Source organism: Xenopus laevis, chromosome 5L, assembly GCF_017654675.1.
Source record: "Xenopus laevis strain J_2021 chromosome 5L, Xenopus_laevis_v10.1, whole genome shotgun sequence".
In the NCBI taxonomy this organism is placed as follows: domain Eukaryota; kingdom Metazoa; phylum Chordata; class Amphibia; order Anura; family Pipidae; genus Xenopus; species Xenopus laevis.
In genome coordinates this window covers 152,809,066-152,827,536 of record NC_054379.1, presented here as the reverse complement: position 1 = coordinate 152,827,536, position 18,471 = coordinate 152,809,066, and the positions used below count along the sequence as shown (strand labels likewise).

The following is an 18,471-nucleotide window of genomic DNA, read 5'->3' as shown; positions in this document are numbered from 1 at the left end:
CTGCTTCCCCCGCCGGCTAAAATGTAAATAGCCGACGGGATGGCACTCGCTGCTCATTCGTTTTCCGTAGTCCCGCAAAGTTTCCTCGTGAGTTGCCCTGAAGAAGAGGAGATTTGTCGCCAGGCGACTAAATCTCCCAGAATCTGCCTGTGTGCCCTGACCTCCAGGGTCAGCAGTATCAGCAGCCTGTTATATTCTTACAGGAATTATTCTATTTACTCCTCCAGAACTCGCTAACATCTCTTCTCTACACTGCTGCTTCAGCCCTCAATGCTTAAATCCCAGTACCGCCTCCCAAGTATTAGATTGGCTGGAGGGCGAGTCAAAGTTTACTCTTCAGCCAATCAGCTTTCAGCTATACTGGGACTTAAACTTTGAGGAGTAAACCAGCAGCAAGGAGGTTTGCAGACATGATCTTGCTGTGAGAGAAAATACACTGTCCTACACAGCAGGTGTTTTTCCCTCATTGTAGCCTTAATATAAATTCACCCAGTGCTTTATATCCATTAAGCTAATATACATTTAAATTGATATTATGAGGGGCAAATTCATTGATTAGAACCTATTTGGGAAGATTTACCTCACAGTGACTGTGAGGGAAATCTGTCAATAGAGAATATCTGTGAGGGTGAAGAGACTCGACGTGAAGCAAACTGGAAAATCCTGTGAGAAAAACCTGCTGAGGAAAGGCCAATAAATAGTGAAAGACTGTAGGGCTCCTGTATAAAGCAAGTGATAACGATTTGGACATAAACCCCTATAATTTATACCCACAATGCAGTATTTTCTCACAGGATTCCAGTGACAAAGTGGGGGCCTCTAAGATGCATCCACTACACACTGCAGGGTGAGCAATACAGACACACTTTTGTGAGAAAACCAACATTCACAAAGGATAAACAGGTGTTTTGAATGAAAATCTGTCAAAATTATGATGCAAAATGCGGGGAAACCCTCCCACTGAAATGCACTAGAACATGAAGGATGAAGAGACTCGACGATGAAACAAACTGGCAAATCCTGTGAGAAAAACCTGCTGAGGAAAGGCCAATGAATAGGGAAAAACTGTAGGGCTCCTGTATAAAGCAAGTGATAATGATAACCCCCTATAATTTATACCCACAATGCAGTATTTTCTCACAGGATTCCAGTGTAAAAGTGGGGGGCTGCTAAGCGGCATTAACTACAATTAACACACTGCAGGGTGAGCAATACAGACACACTTTTGTCCTGATACCGTCAAACTCCCCTTTTATATGTTCCAGGGAACTGGGAAAAATCTCTGTAAAATCCAGGAAAACATAAAATGGGGGTAGGTAAAATCAGGGCTTTCCTGTGCAAAATAATTTAAACCAGGCATGTCCAAATTGCGACCCGGGGGCCAATTGCGGCCGGTTTTCAAATTGAAAATTAATAATTAATAATCATGAAATTAATAATAATGCGGCCCCCCAGCACAGTGCCATCAGGAATCCCATAGCAGTAATATTTGGGCACATTAGTGAAATGATCTGCCACTTGGTCTATACTGCTGCCTGTGTGCTGAAGGTGTTGGCAATAGACACGTACTGGCACGTAGAGACGTGCTGTTTTCGCATACTTCTTTAGGGCTGAAGGTGTCAATAGACGTACTGATGTGCCAGTACAGTAAACTAAAGAAGTATGGCGTCACTACGTTCCAGTATGTGTCTATTACTAACACCTTCAGCACACAGGCAGCAGTATAGACCAAGTGGCAGATCATTTCACTAATGTGCCCAAATATTACGGCTACGACCAGGGGCGCTTAACCAATGAGGCGAGTTGAGGCTGTCGCCTCAGGCGGCAGCACCCCGCTAGGTACCAGGGGCAGCAAAAATTCTGCTCCTGGTACTTTAAGAGACGAATTTTCAGGTTTCCAACCAGAAATTCAGCTCTTCTAGCGCAGAGAGGAGTTAGGCTTTCTGCGCTAGCATACTGGCCCTCTCTGCCACCCTTGTGGACCACCCATGGACCCCCTCAGGTGCAAAAAGGTAAGCGCACGGTGGAAGCGGCAGCAACTGCTGCTGCCTCAGGCGGCGGAGGGGCCAGGATCGCCCCTGGCTATGCAATTCCTGTAATTTAATGTTAATGGTTCAAAGAATGTCGGGCTGAATGGTCGGCCCCCACAAATTTTCACCTCACCAAATCTGGCCCTTGTTGCAACAACAAGTTTGGGCACCCCTGATTTAAACTGTAAAAAAAAGACTTAAAATGAAAGTGAAAAAATTAACATTCACAGGGGATAAGCATTAAATGGGTCAAAATTATGATGTAAAATGTGGGGAACCGACATAAAATCCTCCCACTGAAATACATTAGAACAGGAAGGGACTTAAAAAAAATAGCGATGCACCGAATCGACTATTTTGGATTCGGTCGAGCCCCCAAATCCTTTGTGAAAGATTCTGCCGAATACCAAACCAAATTCTAATTTGCATATGGGGAATGGAAAAACATTTTTTACTTCCTTGTTTTGTGACAATTTCCTCCCCGCAACTAATTTGCATATGCAAATTAGGATCCGGATTAGGTTCAGCCGGGCAGAAGGATTCGGCCGAATTCAAATCCTGCTGAAAAAGGGCGAATCCCGAACCGAATCCTGGATTCGGTGCATCCCTAAAAAAAAAATTGGGAAAACATACTTAACTGACTAGGCTAGAACATGAAGGGACTGTAAAAAAAAAAAAAAAAGTAAAATGTAAAATCGATTAATGTAAATGGGAGTATAACTATATTTCTTTGCGCGTACATTGCAGTTTTAGCGTTCACATGGGTTCTAGCACCCGGTTTTTATTGTGCAAGTCAGAGAGCTCATTTACTAATAGAAGGCAATCTATTAGTAAATACTATACTCATACTAACTCATACACATTTAGCTTTGATTAGCATATAGGGTTTCCACTGGTATTTACTGAAGTGTGCAATCATAAGGCAGACAGAGTGATGAAAGTGAGGTACAGTAGATCATACTGAGCAGCTTGTTGGCTACCCAAGGGGTAGGCCGGATTGAGCTGGTTCAGTCATTTTGTCCTATGCTGTTTTCTGTTGGACGGCAGCGGCGGACAAAGTTCCCCGTAGCTGGCTGATTTTCCGTTTAAAACCTCTATGATGTCAACCCCCCAATTTTTCCCCTAATAAAAGAAAACATACTTCTAAGCAGCTTTGCAATATACGTTTTTAAGTTGTCTTCTGTGCCTTTCTATTCTCTGCCCTGGTGCCTCAGACTGTTAATACAAAGTAAGACAAGGCAGCTGATTAACAGACCTGTCTTTGCTGGGGACTAAGGGGCATATTTATCAAGGGTCGAATTTCGAATTGAAAAAACTTCAAAATTCAAATTCAAAAAGACCAACCGAAATTAAGTCTAAGTTTTTTTTGGTCGAATAGGTACGTTTTCGATCACATAGGTCAGTATTCGGCCAAATTCGAATCATAATAGCGCATTAGATCAAATTTGATTTGAAGTTTTTCCCCAAAAAAACTTTGAATTTTCAAAGTCCCCCAGTTGACTCCAAATAGCTTCTAGGAGGTCCCCCATAGGCTAAAACAGCAATCTGCTATGTTTTAGATGGCGAATGGGCAAAGTCGGATTTTTAAAGAGACATGATAAATTTCAATATTCTAATTTTATTCAAATTTGAATTGAATTTGGATAATTCCCTAGTAGAATTTTTTTTATTTGAAAATTCACCTCGATCTTTGATAAATCTGCCCCTAAGACTTTTGCAACTTTGTTTGAAAAGTAACAACCAGGAGTTAAGCATTTGCAGCTTTCAATTGCATTTGTTTTTATAAATCATTTTTAAGGCACTGAGAAATGTATATTGGAAAGTTGCTTAGAATCATGTTTTATTAGGCTAATTTTTATTTTGGGGTTGACTTGCCCTTTAACCAGTAACTATGCAGTTGTAAGTCAGTTGTGCAACTACAATACTGCAGACCCCACGGTCACAAAGTGGACCAGCTATTGACAGCAGGAACGTCACTTAACCGTATCATTTTTTTGGCCTTTAGTTGGCATTTCAAAAAGTTTTAACATGTAAATGAATGTAAATATGTAAGTACTATTCCATAATGATGCCTGTAGGCCAAGATGCAATTTTGAGCAGCCAAGATACAATTTTAATAATGTTTTATAAGTATTTAGAATTCATAAATAATAGAAGCTGATCATTTATTAATTAGGCATGTTTTTGCTCTAAAACCTTTTGTTAAAAGTACTAGTTGACAAGTTCGCCTTTAAGTGAACTTTTATTATGTCATAGAATGGCTAGTTGTAAGCCACTTTTCAACTGTCCTTCATTTTTTCTTCGTTATAGTTTTGAATTATTTACCTTTTTCTTCTGACTATTCCTAGCTTTTAAATGGGAGAGTCAGTGAATCCATCTAAAATGCTGTGTAAAGCTAAAAATGTATTATTATTGCTATTTTTTATTATTTGTCTTTCTTTTTCATTCACTCATATCCCAGTCTCTCCCTCAATCAGTGCATGGTTGCTAGGGTAATTTGGACCCTAGTGACTACATTGCTGAAATTGCAAACTGGAGAACTTCTGAATAAAAAGCTAAATAACAAATAAACCACAAATAAAAATAAATAAAATGAATGATAAAAATAAAAACTGGGTAAATAAATAGGCTGTGTAAAATAAAAAATGTTTCTTATATACTTAGTTAGCCAAAAATATAATGTATAAAGGCTGGAGTGACTGGATGTGTAACATAAAGCCAGAACACTACTTCTTCTCTTGGTTTCCACTGATTGGTTACCAGGCAGTAACCAATCAGGGACATTAAGGGGGGGGGGTGCACATGGGCCATAACTGATGCTTTTGAATCTAAGCTGAATGCTGAGGGTCAATTGCAAACTCACTAAACAGTTATGTCCCATGTGGTCCCCCTTATAGTCACTGACTTGACGGGTGCAGCGTCGATTCCGCACCTATCCCTCTACCACCCCCCACACCACAATCCTCCTACACCAAATAATACTTACACAACACTGGTGTAAGAAAATTACCTGAGTCGCGGCGGCGTGGACGGCCGCCACGCCGCCGCGCTCCTTCTCCGTCGGCTTCCGGGTCCTAGTGCGCGCGCGGCGCGCATGCGCATTATTTAAAGGCGCAGGCGCGCTGACGTCATACAAAGGCGCGAATTTCAAATGTATTTAAAGGTACAGTTTTACTTTATGCATTGCCCGTGATAGGATATTGTTTCCTGGTGCTTCTGAGCCTTGTGCTATATTCTGAACCTGTTTGAATCCGGTTTTTGACCTCTGCCTGTTTCCTGACGACGCTCCCATCTGAATACTGACCTGTGCCTGTTAACCGACTACTCTATTGCCTGAACCCCTTCTGCTTGTTACCCGGTTTTGACCCTTTCCTGCCTGACGATCCTTGCTATCTGCCTGCCTCGACTCAGCCTGTCTGACTATCCTCTCTGCCTCATCCTTGCCTGTAACCGTGATCCTCGGCCCAAAAGACTCTAGATACCTGCCGTGCCCCATTGCCTGCCAGAACTCTAGCCTTGCCCACTCATAAGTCCAGGTGGCACCCCAGTAGGCGGAGGGCCTTCCCGAAGCCCAAAAGTGGTCACACATACTGGTGAAGAGAGCTCTGACCACGGTGCTTGGCTCTAGTTCTGGTATTGGGTGCCGGCCGTGACAACTGGTTTGGAAAGAGATGGCCGCAGTTGTTTATTTAAACACAATAATAAAGTAATATTCATGTATAACATTTTTAACCATTTAACAACCGTTTGTATAACAAACTTTTTAAACCTTTAACATATTATTCCCCCACCCGGGGAGTAGGGAATGGGGGTGGGGTGTCTACCCAAACTGCCAAGATAGGTTCCTGTTCCCTTCTCCTAACCCTAAACCGGGCTGCATACCATACTATGAGGACCCAGGCCTACCAGGCTACTTCCACTGACTATGAAATACTCCCCTTTTAACTTCCCCTGGGGGTCCTTGCAAAGATACCCCCCACAACTGCGACTAACACACATAATACAGGGAGGGAGGGTGGGATGCTGCGTCCTTCTTCCTCCACGTCCCGGCGCCGAATGGTAAGTATTACCGCTGTTCCTCCTCTGCTCCTTCGCCTGGGACTCACCAACCAATCAATGCCCCTGCAATAGAAAAAAGGGGGAGGGGCGGGGATAGCTGCACTCCTAAAGCCCCGTCAAGACCTTGTTGCCCCTACTCGGGACATGGGGTCCCCAACTCAGAGTTAGAGTGCTGTAAAGCAGGAAGTAGTGTTCTGTTCTGTTAGACATCCAGTCACTCCATCCTTTATATATATATATGTTGGCGCTATATAAATACATGTTAATAATAATAATACTAATATATATATATATATATTACATTTTGGCTAACTAACTGACTAAACATCTTTTATTTTGCACAGCCTATTTACCCAGTTTTTATTTTTACACTGAACTGTTGCTTTAAAGGTGAGCAACCCATTCTAAACATTTTCAGTTGGGTTCAGACAGTACTCCAGAAATTAAAACTGCTTTTTATTCATAATTTTACCTGTTTTCTAAATGTTCCTCTCTCTGGTGTTGTGCATTTCAGTAATCCAGGTGGAGACTCTGCAGCAGCATTTGTGGAATGATATTTGTATCATTTAAACATCTGACTTCAATAAAACTCATACATTATGCTCAGGCCCGGTTTTGTGGAAAGGTCACCAAGGCCCGAGCCTAGGGCAGCAGGATGCGCAGGAGATACAATAGCAATCCCCATTGGTCAGGTCGCAATGATGAATGTTTGTGCAAATAAAACAGAGGGGGGACGAACAGCAGCGGCCCTAATTATGCTTAGTAGGGACAAAGATAAGAAAAGAATCAAGAACAGTTTACAAAATCATTGATACCCCAGAGCTGCTATTTGGAGACACGAGTAGGTGAAAAATTCAACTTTAAACTTCAGTTTTAAAAAACTGTCAAAAAATAGAAAACATTCATGTTTGTCATATTCACCATATGTTCTTACTTCTTTTGAAAGTTCAGGGTGGCCAGGAGAAAGCAGTGGGGTGCAGGCATCTTGAAATCTGGCCTTTTGTAAGTGATTACAATCACTTGAGGGTGCCTAACTATTAGTCCACCCAAGTGATTGTGACTTCCCTTCAAATTTAAAGGGGATGTAAAGGCAAACAAATAAAATCCCATTTTTACTTTCTTTAATGAAAAAGAAATCTATCTCCAATATACTTTGATTAAAAAATGTGTACCATTTTTATAATAAACCTGACTGTATGCAGTGAAATTCGCCCTTCTTATACTTGCTCTGACAGCTGCAGATAGGAAACTTCAGACGGTCCCTAACTGCTCCGCAGGGAAACAATCATACTTTCAAACGGCAGGGGGAGCTCCCCCACCTTACTTCCCAGAACTGGAGCAGCTTTGTTTGTTTCCCTATAAAGCAGGGGCGACAGTGTAGAGATTTGTATCTGCAGACCCAGTGCAGTCTGCATATTCTGATTATTAATCAGTCTTGCTGTATCGGCTTATATGACAAATATTTGACTTGTGCTGTTTTGATAATTTATGGCGATCCCTAAGCTTAACCTCCCAACTGAGCATGTGCGTGTTTATGTTTAGTATACTAAATACAGCATTTCTAGCATTATTCTATTTTAGACTTTAGTTCCCCTTTAATCATTAATTGAACACGTTTATATTTTTATTTTATATGTTCAATCATCGTTACAATCGATTGTTTTGATTTTAGGTGTCTGTTGAACCATAACCGAATTTGAAAGCCACAACTGCCTAGGATCAAAAGGGAACTTTCATAAGAAAAAAAAGGCCATCATAAAACAAGACTGTGTTGTATTTCAGATTGTAACATTTATGCACAGAAAAGACATGAACTCTGCATATAACACCGGACAAGGGACTTTCATTCCAAAAGAAGAGTTTAAGAAAGTTCCATTAAACAATGCATCTGTTCCAGAGTACCTGTATGATTTTAAGGATCCGCTTAGCAGAAAAGAGCAGTCTTGTAGTAAGTCCAAAGTACAGCACAAGGGCAAAATATGTCATTTAGAAAATTTGCAAAGAAGCATATTACATACTACAAACAATGCCGTGTCCCATGATGACTGTGATTATGAATCTGTAACAGTCAGCCTACTCCAAATGGATCAAAACACAGATAACCTTTGTAGTGACTCAAAATATTTTCAGGCATTGAACAAAGATATTTATTTGAGATCACAATTTAGATCCACCGGGGTGTCCACTAATGAATGGTTCATCTCAAAACCTGACTCTATGGTGCAAAATGACAAAATTAGCTCTGGCTTACTGAGTTCAAAAGACATATTGTCATCAAATAACTTCAATATAGACACAGAGCATACACTGAAAATGTTTAATTTGGCACCCAAACATATTTATGGCACATACGTTAATCACAAGAGAAATGAAAATTCACAAGGACACAACTCAACTGAGAGAACAGCTAATAATATTGGATCAAATCTCTGCTCACTTTTTGCAAATTATTGTGAATCCAAAGACAAAATAGACCACTATATATCTTCTAGAATGCAGAATTTGAGCAACCTTAAAAGAAAGTTACCTATAAACATATCAGAATGCAGACAAAAGACAGCAAAGATCCATCTGTGTATCTGCAGAGATATTAATGTCTCAAGGACCAGGAAAGGCTGCAGCCTGATGCATAGAGAGAGAAATTATGGAAGAAATGAAAGGAGGGCTTATTTTAAAACTCCATATAACAAAGCTGGAGGCTTTCCCTTGATTGCAGCATGCCAGGATGAGGATCAAAATGGTTCATTACATAGTTCAAAGAGTTTCTGGCCTATCAAGAATGCATGCTATAAAGAAAATCCTGTAGCTATCTCAGCGACTGCCTCTAGAATTCAAGAAAAGTTTAATGAAAACAGTCAACCTTCTAAAATGTGTCTCATTACAGGTCAAGCCATTGGTAATAATGATTCAGCAGAAAAACGCTCACCATATTTAACCATTGATACATCGAGAAATATCACTAGAAATCATTTTGTTTATGATACTACTCGTTACTATTTTCATGGAGAAGAACAATGCAGACAACAAGATTCTTCAGCTTTGTTCATCAGTTACAGGGATGTAGATGGTAAACGTTTTGAGCTGTTAGTAACCCCTGATTTAATACTTAAGTGCATGAATTATATAAAAAAGAGTGAAGTGAAAAACAAAGAAAGCATTTCCTTCGTGACCGATGAAAACTCTGACCATCATTGCATAAGGAACACTTTCTCAAGTATACAGAAATATTCTCCAAAATGCAATGATCTGCAAAAAAACTATTTTGCATTGCTTTGTACTGATATAAAATCCTTGCTTTTCTGTCTCTATGAGACTAGTGTTGAGTCATTTCTGACAACCGATAAAACCTTTTCAGCACAGCTCAATAACACTAGACAACTAGCGGAGCAACATTTTGCTTCTGACGTTGTGTACACAATTCTCGCATTAAACGGAAGTACTAAAAATGGCTGCTCATTAAGGAGAAACTTTCCGAGTACATCTGAAGTAGGCTTTCTCAGAGAAAATATTGAGCAATGTCTGAAATACCCATTTAAAAACTTGGGCATAACACTTGAAGAAACAGAAGAGGCTTCTTCGTCTTGCACAAAAACATCAAACTCAAGTGCTTGCAATGCTGATACCATTTATAGGACAATAATTAGGACACAGGCCCCAGATGTTTTCGAAATCGGCAGAAACAGAGAAAATCTAAAACAAAACATGTTTGATGAGCATATGATCCCAAACTCAATAGAGTTTAATGAATCTTTAAATAATAATCTCAGGCTCACAGATCATTTTCCCTACAGTAATAATATTTCTTTAATACTGAAATACAGAAATAACCTTGATCAAACTGAGAGAATGTCTTCAGCGATTGGGTCAAAGCCTTTCGGACAAAAGTCACTTAACTATACTAAAGGGATTAATATATCCAATAAAGAAGGTTTGGATGTGCCAGGGGAGGTTTCAGATGACGAAACTGCTGTGCATTTGGTCACAGAAATCGAGAAATCACCACTGTTTAATGATACCACTGGAAAATTGCATGAAATATCACTTTATGAAAATGACCCTTTGAAGGCAAATTTAAGCAAGCTTTCTTATTCAGTTTTAGATAATATTGAAAAAGATGTGTCTGTTTATAAATCAATTCCAGATTTTGTGAAAGAACGTGTCCATGAAAAACACAAATTGTATGATGTTCAGCATAACAAAATACTGGCAGAGTCAAGCTCACAAGATGGCACATATTGTCTACAGGATTCAGAAAATATTACAGACGAAATTACCAGTGACGATAAGGTTTTGTTTTCCGTGTCTGAAAAATGGAACGAGAAATTTGAACGGAAAGCTCAGTTTGATTTGGTACTGGAAGAGCTGTCATTATTTCATAAAATTAGCGAAGAACAAAAACATTCTTGTGAAACCGAGCTAAAACTTAAATTGGAATGCAGCAATTGTCCTTTTACCAAGACATCTGAAATAAAAAGCACAAAGTACACAGGTAACTCCAATACAGTTAATTCACATGGTCAAGCTTTATCAAAGAAAGTGCATGATTCTAAAGGCCAGAATCAGCCACATGGACGGGATCTACCTTGCCCAAATTTGTCTACAAGTTCAGCTGAAGAAGAGTCACTTAAAGTCATTAAAGGTAATTATTTACATTTAGACATTTCCATATTTTGTTACTCCAGGCTTTTCCCATGAAAACTGCTGGCATAATATCATTAGATATTGTTTGTGTTACGAATGGAGTCCCAAACCCAGAACTAGCTCCAAAACTAGCTCCCGGTCGTGACTCACTCTTCTTCCTATAATAACCACCTTTGGCTTTGGGAGGAGCCCTCCGCTCCTTGTTCTCCATTCCAGTTACAATGTTTAGTTCCCTTGCCTGCCCAAAACTCTCTCTTTGGTCCTTTCACGTTAAGACCTGGTGACACCCGAGTAGTAGAAGGCTCCTCCCGAAGTCAAAGGTGGTTGTTATAGGCGAAAGGGACCTTGGACCTAGTTCTGGGTTTGGGACTCCGTTCGTTAAAGTACGTTGGGCAATAAAAAATAGGCAAGGATCCCTTTAAAGGAGAAGGAAAGGTTAAACTAAGTAAGCCTTATCAGAAAGGTCCACCTAAATATACCAGTAAGCCCTCAAAGTAATGCTGCTCTGAATCCTCTGTCAAAAGAAACACAGCTTTTCTTTCCTTCTTTTGTGTACACATGGGCTTCTGTATCAGACTTCCTGCCTTCAGCTTAAACCTCCAGGGCTAGGGCTTGAGTATGCTCAGTTTGCTCCTCTTCCCCCCCTTCTCTGCTGTAATCTGAGCCCAGAGCTATAAGTGAGCAGGGAGAGACTCAGGCAGGAAGTGATGTCACACCAAGCTAATACTGCAGCTGCTATCCTGAAAAAACAGAGAGCGTCTAGAGCTTTTTACTCAGGTATGGTAAAACATTCTACAGAATAAATATAGCATTCTAGCCTGCACTATTGCATCTAATCTATTGGCAATAAAATGCCTCTGTAGCTTCCCATCTCCTTTAAATATTTGAACTTCGCTCCAATGCACAATATGTCACGCAGTGCTCCGAAAGAAGATACCTGAGCGCCGCGAAACCCAAAAGTGGCAGAAGATCAGCTGCCTGCCAGGTAACCTAAAATAACCGTGAAATCCTACTCAAATTTGATCGCTACAATTAGTTGATAACAGTATTTATTTTCTTGCGTGGATGCAAAAATTGCCATTTATCAATAATAAACCGCTTCTACCATTAAACCACCTCTCACTGTCCCCTAAACCAGGGCTGTCAAGCTGGAGCCCTGCAAGCCAGATGTGGATTTTTTGGTCCCCAGTCTGCTCAAAGGCTCCATTGACTTCTTTGTATGACATATTTTTTTATATAACCTAGCCCGAAAGATATTTCATGTAGTCTGCCTATTACATGGTCAAAGTTGGCCCTAGATTATCAAAGCTACTTTGGAGACATCCTGCTTGGGCTTTGTTCATTGTATAATTCTATGGATTCATCACATCTTACATTCTAACATTACGCAGATTTTGACAATTTTGCTAAGTTTCTATGAGCTCCTGCCCATGGATGATTGAATATTTATGCTGAGCACAGCAGGAGAAAGGAATCCTGTACTTGCATCCCTCAGCAGTTCTGTCTTGTTCCATCCTAAATGATGTGCAAAGCGGGGGGCACAACATGCATTTTTTGTATTTTTTTACCCACTGAGAAAATTAGTTGTTTTCCTATTTCTTAGAAATTCTTTGTTCATATATTATTGCTTGAAAAATGTTAGCAGAATTCTTCCAAATTTCTTTCTCATGGCAAATGTTGCTATGATGGGGAGGCCCATTTATCGACACTCTTATTCAGTGGTTTTAGAGGTATTTTTAAAGCATGAATAAAACTCATTTACTCTAAAACCACAAATGCCATGTAAGTAAAAAAATATAATGTAAGTAAAAAAAGTGTTGTTCTGACAGTCATCAGAAAACGGAAATCAGAAAACCTTTCAAAGTCTAGAAGGCTAAAACAAAGTCCAGCAGGATCAGCACAACTCGCATTAACTTCTATAGGACCTCGACTGCTTTGAGTTACCGAAGTTTTGTATTAGAGTTTTTCCAGTTTTTTTCACTCTATGAATCTCACATTTTTGAGTTATAGAGAAATAAAAAAACATGAATTTTTAGAGAAATAAATCGATTTGTGAAAAAAATATTTATCAAGGGTCGAATTTCGAATTGAAATAAAAGTAAAAATTCGAATTCAAAAAGAAAAACTGAAATTAAGTCGAAGTTTTTTTTTTGTTGGTAAAATAGGTTCGTTTTAGATTGAATAGGTCCGTATTCAGCCATCGTTCGAACCGAAGGAATAGCACATTCAATCGAATTCGATTCAAAGTTTTTCCAAAAAAAAAAACCCACCAATTGACTCCAAGTAGGTTCTAGGAGGTCCCCCATAGGCTAAAACAGCAATTCGGCAGGTTTTAGATGGCGAATGGTCGAATTCGAATTTTTAAAGAGACAGTACATGATAAATTTCGATATTCTCATTTTTTTCAAATTCGAATCGAATTTGGACTATTCCCTAGTCGAAGTACACAAAATAGCTCGAAATTCGAATTTTTTTCATTCGAAAATTCACCTCGACTTTTGATAAATCTGCCCCTTATTGTTTTTATTTTACCAAAGTAAGAATTAGGTACTACATATACTACATGACAAAGAAAATATTTCTGTGAAGAATAACCTGTGCTTTGTGCTTTACTGAACATTGCAGGGAAGCACACACTCTTATATACTTTTATATAGTGCCAGATTTGCTAGTGATTTTTTTTTTTTTTTTTTTTTTTTTTAGCATAACAGCTCTTAAAGGGGTTGTTTACCTTTGAGATAACTGTTAGGGGCATATTTATCAAGGGTCGAATTTCGAATAGAAAAAAATTTGAAATTCAAATTCAAAAAGACCAACCGAAGTGAATTCGAAGCTTTTTTTTGGTCGAATAGGTTCGTATTCGGGCAAATTTGAATCGTACGAATCGAAGGAATAGCACATTCGATCGAATTCGATTCAAAGTTTTTCCCCAAAAAAACTTTGATTTTTCAAAGTCCACCAATTGACTCCAAATGGGTTATAGGAGGTCCCCCATAGGCTAAAACAGCAATTCTGCAAGTTTTAGATGGCCAGTGGTCGAAGTCGAATTTTTAAAGAGATAGTACATGATAAATTTCGATATTCGAATTTTCAAATTTTTATCAAATTCAAATCGAATTTGGACTATTCCCTAATCGAAGTACACAAAAAATACCTCGAAATTCGAATTTTTTTCTTTCAAAAATTAACATTGACCTTTGATAAATCTGCCCCTAGGTATGATGTAGAGAGTGATATTCTGAGACAGTTTGCAGTTGGTTTTCATTTTTTATTATTTAAGGTTTTTGAGTTATTTAGCTTTTTATTCAGCGGCTCTTCAATTTGGATTTTAAGCAATCTGGTAGCTAGGGTCCAAATTACCCTAGCAACCATGCATTGATATGAATAAGAGACTGAAATATGAATAGGAGAGACCTGAATAGAAGGATGAGTAATAAAAAGTAGCAATAACAATACATTTGTAGCCTTAAGAGCATTTGTTTTTTAGAAGGGGTCAGCGACGCCCATTTGAAAGCTGCAAAAAGTCAGAAGAAAAAGGCAAACCAACTGAAAAGTTGCTTAGAATTGGCCATTCCATAACATACTAAAAGTTACCTTAAAGGTGAACCACCCCTTTAAGTTGTAAGGGATCATAGGCATAAGTGATAGAGAAGAGAATGGGTTTATAGACAGGAATATCAAGATCACAGTTAGGTTGATAGCTCAATAGTGCAAGTATTTTGAACTTAGTAAGGGAAAGAATAAAGTTAGAAGCCAGAAAAGGTGAGACAGAAAAAGTGACAAGATGATGAGATTAAAGTTTAAAGCAGATTTATAACAGTATGCAATGAATAATGTTTGAAAATCATTTTTTTTGGCTAATAGATGTACGTACGGCTTTTTCATGTTCACCAACCTCTGTGTCATGTGAGCATAGGCAAGAACATGTTTCAACAGGTAAGAGCAGTTTTAACTTTATGTATGAATGAAATAAAATTAGACTGGGTATACTCTTTTTTAACTAGGACAATCCCAAATTGTCAATGTAATTTTTGGCTCAATTGTTTTATTTTTCCTAAAATAAATGTTTTTAGTGAGTTGTATGAAAAACTTCAAAAACAATTACTTCCTGGTTAATTAGTTACACCTCTACCCAGAATAAATTCACTGCAGTTAAACTGCTAGAGCCCTTCTTGGTTATTGGGATTATTTTTCCCTGTAAAAATGTACATTCTTACAATGGGCCATTATTCATATTTATGTAGGACTGCTTTGTTTCCTACAGTTGTGTAGGCCAAGCAGGGCAGAAATTCTTCTTATCATTATATCTATACCATCAGTCCTGCGTAATAAAAATGCATTTGCTGTGTGTGTGTTAATTTATACAGAATTCTACCTTTTAAGCGCCACATAATGTAGAATCTACAGTGCTGACACTCAAAATGTCAGGTCCATATATTACTGTGGGCCAGCTTTCTTTTTGATATGCTGTTGTGTTTACCAGCCACACATGGCCTGACAAAATCAAAGGGTGCAGGCATGCAAAGTGCTAAAGTGTTAGAAACCACTGCATTTCTTAATTACAACTGTTAACACTGCAAACAATTCACTGTACCATATACAATTGTATTCCTTAACCAACGAGTGTGTTTTTTTAGCTGTAATATTGCTGTGTAGGCAGCCATCTTAGGTCATTTTGCCTGGTCATGTGCTTTTAGAAACAGCCAGTGCTGCACTATGGAACTGCTTTCTGACAGGCTATTGTTTCTCCTACCAAACCAAAAAGAATGACGGCACTCCATTCAAGGAAAAGGCTGGTGTATTACAGACCCCACAGGGATCTCAAGCCCTACGCGTTTCGGGACTCAATCCCTTAATCATAGGCAATGATTAAGGGATCGAGTCCCGAAATGCGTAGGGCTTGAGATCCCTGTGGGGTCTGTAATAAACCAGCCTTTTCCTTGAATGGAGTGCCGTCATTCTTTTTGGTTTGGTGTGTGACAAGCGGTGGGGATGCTGCAGACTGAGCACCCAGCAAGGAATACACGGAGAAGCGCAGGAGGGGGAAGCTGGGAGCGGTCTAATTGGTGTATTTATTGTTTCTCCTACCCAATGTATCTGAAGGAGTCGCAGTAGGAGATGGATTTTTACTACTGAGTGCTGTTCTTATATCTATCAGGGAGCTGTTATCTGGTTGCCTTCCCATTGTTCTGCTGATGGGCTGCTGGGGGGAAAGGAGGGGGTTATGTCACCGTGCAGCAGTAAAGAGTGACTGGCGTTTAATAGAGCACAAGTCACATGACTGGAGGCATCTGGGAAACTAACAATATGTATAGCCCCATGTCAGATTTCAAAATGAAATAGAAAAAAAATCAATTTGCTCTTTTGAAAAACTAGAAGTCTGCTAGAGCAGAACTATTAACTGATGCGTTTTGAAAAAACATGTTTTCCCGTGACAGTATTCCTTTAACAACATTCTTCATTGGTGTAGACAAAGATGGCACATATGTATGTCGTACCATATTAATAATGCATAAACATAAGCTTTAACCTCTTCACAGAAATAGCATTTTCTAATGGGATTGGAAGATTGACACCACTCAAAACACGCACTGGTCCTCTGCGTATTGGCCTGTCGAAAAAGGCAAGGATTCAACAGCTGCACCCCTATCTGCAATAATTCGTTATCTTTGAGGTCCTGAAATCGAAACATTACTGGAAACTATTGAAACTCTTGTTGTTGTAGGAATAAAGGTGAAAAATATGGACTGGTTATACCAAATGTTCACTATACAGAAATTTTGTTTGTCTTCGTTGAGGAATCCAACATGGTTTGTGTATCTCAGTTTGCATTGTTGTTGATTTAACACATATAAAATATTATATATATATATATATATATATATATATATATATATATATATATATATATATATATATATATATATATATATATATATATATATATATATATATAATACACAAAAGCCATGAATATCTTGTAAGTTATATCCTTATAAACGGTGAGTTCTGATGTGATCAGTTATAAACAGTGAGTAGTGATGACTCACTGAAACTTGTGTATTATAATAAATAAAGTACCCCCTGTTGCATAATATGAGGATATTAGAAGTTACCTCTGAGTTTTTATATGGTCATGAAACTCCTCGGTAACTTATAATATCCTTATATTTTATAAGAGGGGGTACTTTATTCACTATATAAACATATATATATATGTTTTAATATTAGTGTTATTTTTAAGCACTAAGTTTCTGGACAGCTAAAACCGCCAGGGGTTTGTAAGGTTATCAAAATGACATATCTTAATACGAAATAGAATACTGGCCCTCATGATACAAGTAACTATAGATGCCTGGGTGCAGTCCAGCATGGGTTAAATAAAAATATCTCAGAAGAAGCCGCACTATCAGGACTTACGCATAATAAATCTAATTTATTGAAGGCAAAACTTATCAAGCCTTTATCAAAATGCTTGATAAAGGCTGGTGTACCAGCCGGAACATCAGTTTTGCCTCCAGTATATATATATATATCTCATGGGGGGGAAACTTTACTGAATGGACCTATAGGTTATGTCATGGGGTAATAAGCTTAGACGCAAAAGTGAATTGTATATTTTAGAGTAGTATCACATGGAGGTTATGTGCATGGGGCTAAAGATCACACAAAATGGTCAATATACCTGAACAAATCAGCACGCACAATTTTGCATGTACCCATACAACCCGCACAGATGGATCTTGCAGAGCATCATAAGTATCATAAATAGCCAGACTGTGTTGCAGTGTGAGTAAAAGAAGCACATTTCTTAAAACCTGAGAATAGGTGTAAGCATATTGTATCCACCTGTTAAAATCATAACGTGATTTTTCATGTACAACGTATGACTAATGTATTGTAACCATTTAGCTGTGCAAGGGCTTGACTACTTGCATGATAATAAGAAGTGAGACATACTATATTATGGACTAATAGCAAGTGTTCAGGTTCATGTGATTCCCTTTTTATTTGGAGCTAAACAATTAAAATGAGACTGGCATGTCTCATAATCATTTTGCCCGTTAAAAAGAGAATACATTGCCTGGATAGTAGTATCATCTATTCTATTGGCAGCTCCCCAGCTACAAATTAAACCTGAGCATAGAGCTCCCCTGAGCACCTTTGCAATTTACAATTTACTTTACTCATTTTTACATCTGATAAAAATAATTATACAGTTATTTTCATCAGTTATGTTTCACTCTAAGCTTTGCCTGTTGCTTTAGCATTGCACTGTAAACATATCTCCGATCTCCAATTCAGGAAGTTTGTTTGCATATCCATAAAACCTGTTCATGTTAAAGCTATGTTAAGTCTTTAGATTGATTACTTGATGATTTTATTGTGGAAAAAACATGAGAAGTTGATATATTTGTTTTAATGGGGAATGAATGTTACTTGTGTTTACATCTTGTTATTAACATATTTATTGAAGTAATTATTCTAAGCATTAAACATAAAATGTCTCGTTTTACTTCAGATTTGATGTAATGTCTGGCAGACGTTATTTATTTAAACACAAACAAGGTAGCTTACCTTTTAGCAACCGACAACATTTACTGGTTTGGATTTGGCAACTCAAAGCCTGCGAAGCACATTGATTTCAGAGGGCTAAATTTAAGGTGGTAAATACCTGTAGTCATAGCAGCTACACAAAACATCCATTATGTATTATCATGTTTTAACTTTTCTTAGAGCA

At 38.4% G+C, this 18,471-nt stretch overlaps 1 protein-coding gene across 1 annotated transcript; it reads left to right on the top strand.

Annotated features, from left to right (window-relative positions):
• The first annotated feature begins 372 nt into the window (after positions 1–372).
• On the top strand, positions 373–16,568 carry LOC121393844 (RAD51-associated protein 2-like). Its single transcript, XM_041563563.1, has 4 exons — positions 373–452; positions 7,762–10,728; positions 14,595–14,666; positions 16,271–16,568. Exons 2-4 carry the CDS (start codon positions 7,884–7,886, stop codon positions 16,387–16,389), a joined length of 3,036 nt encoding a protein of 1,011 aa, XP_041419497.1. The 5' UTR covers positions 373–452; positions 7,762–7,883; the 3' UTR covers positions 16,390–16,568.
• The last annotated feature ends 1,903 nt before the right edge of the window (positions 16,569–18,471 follow it).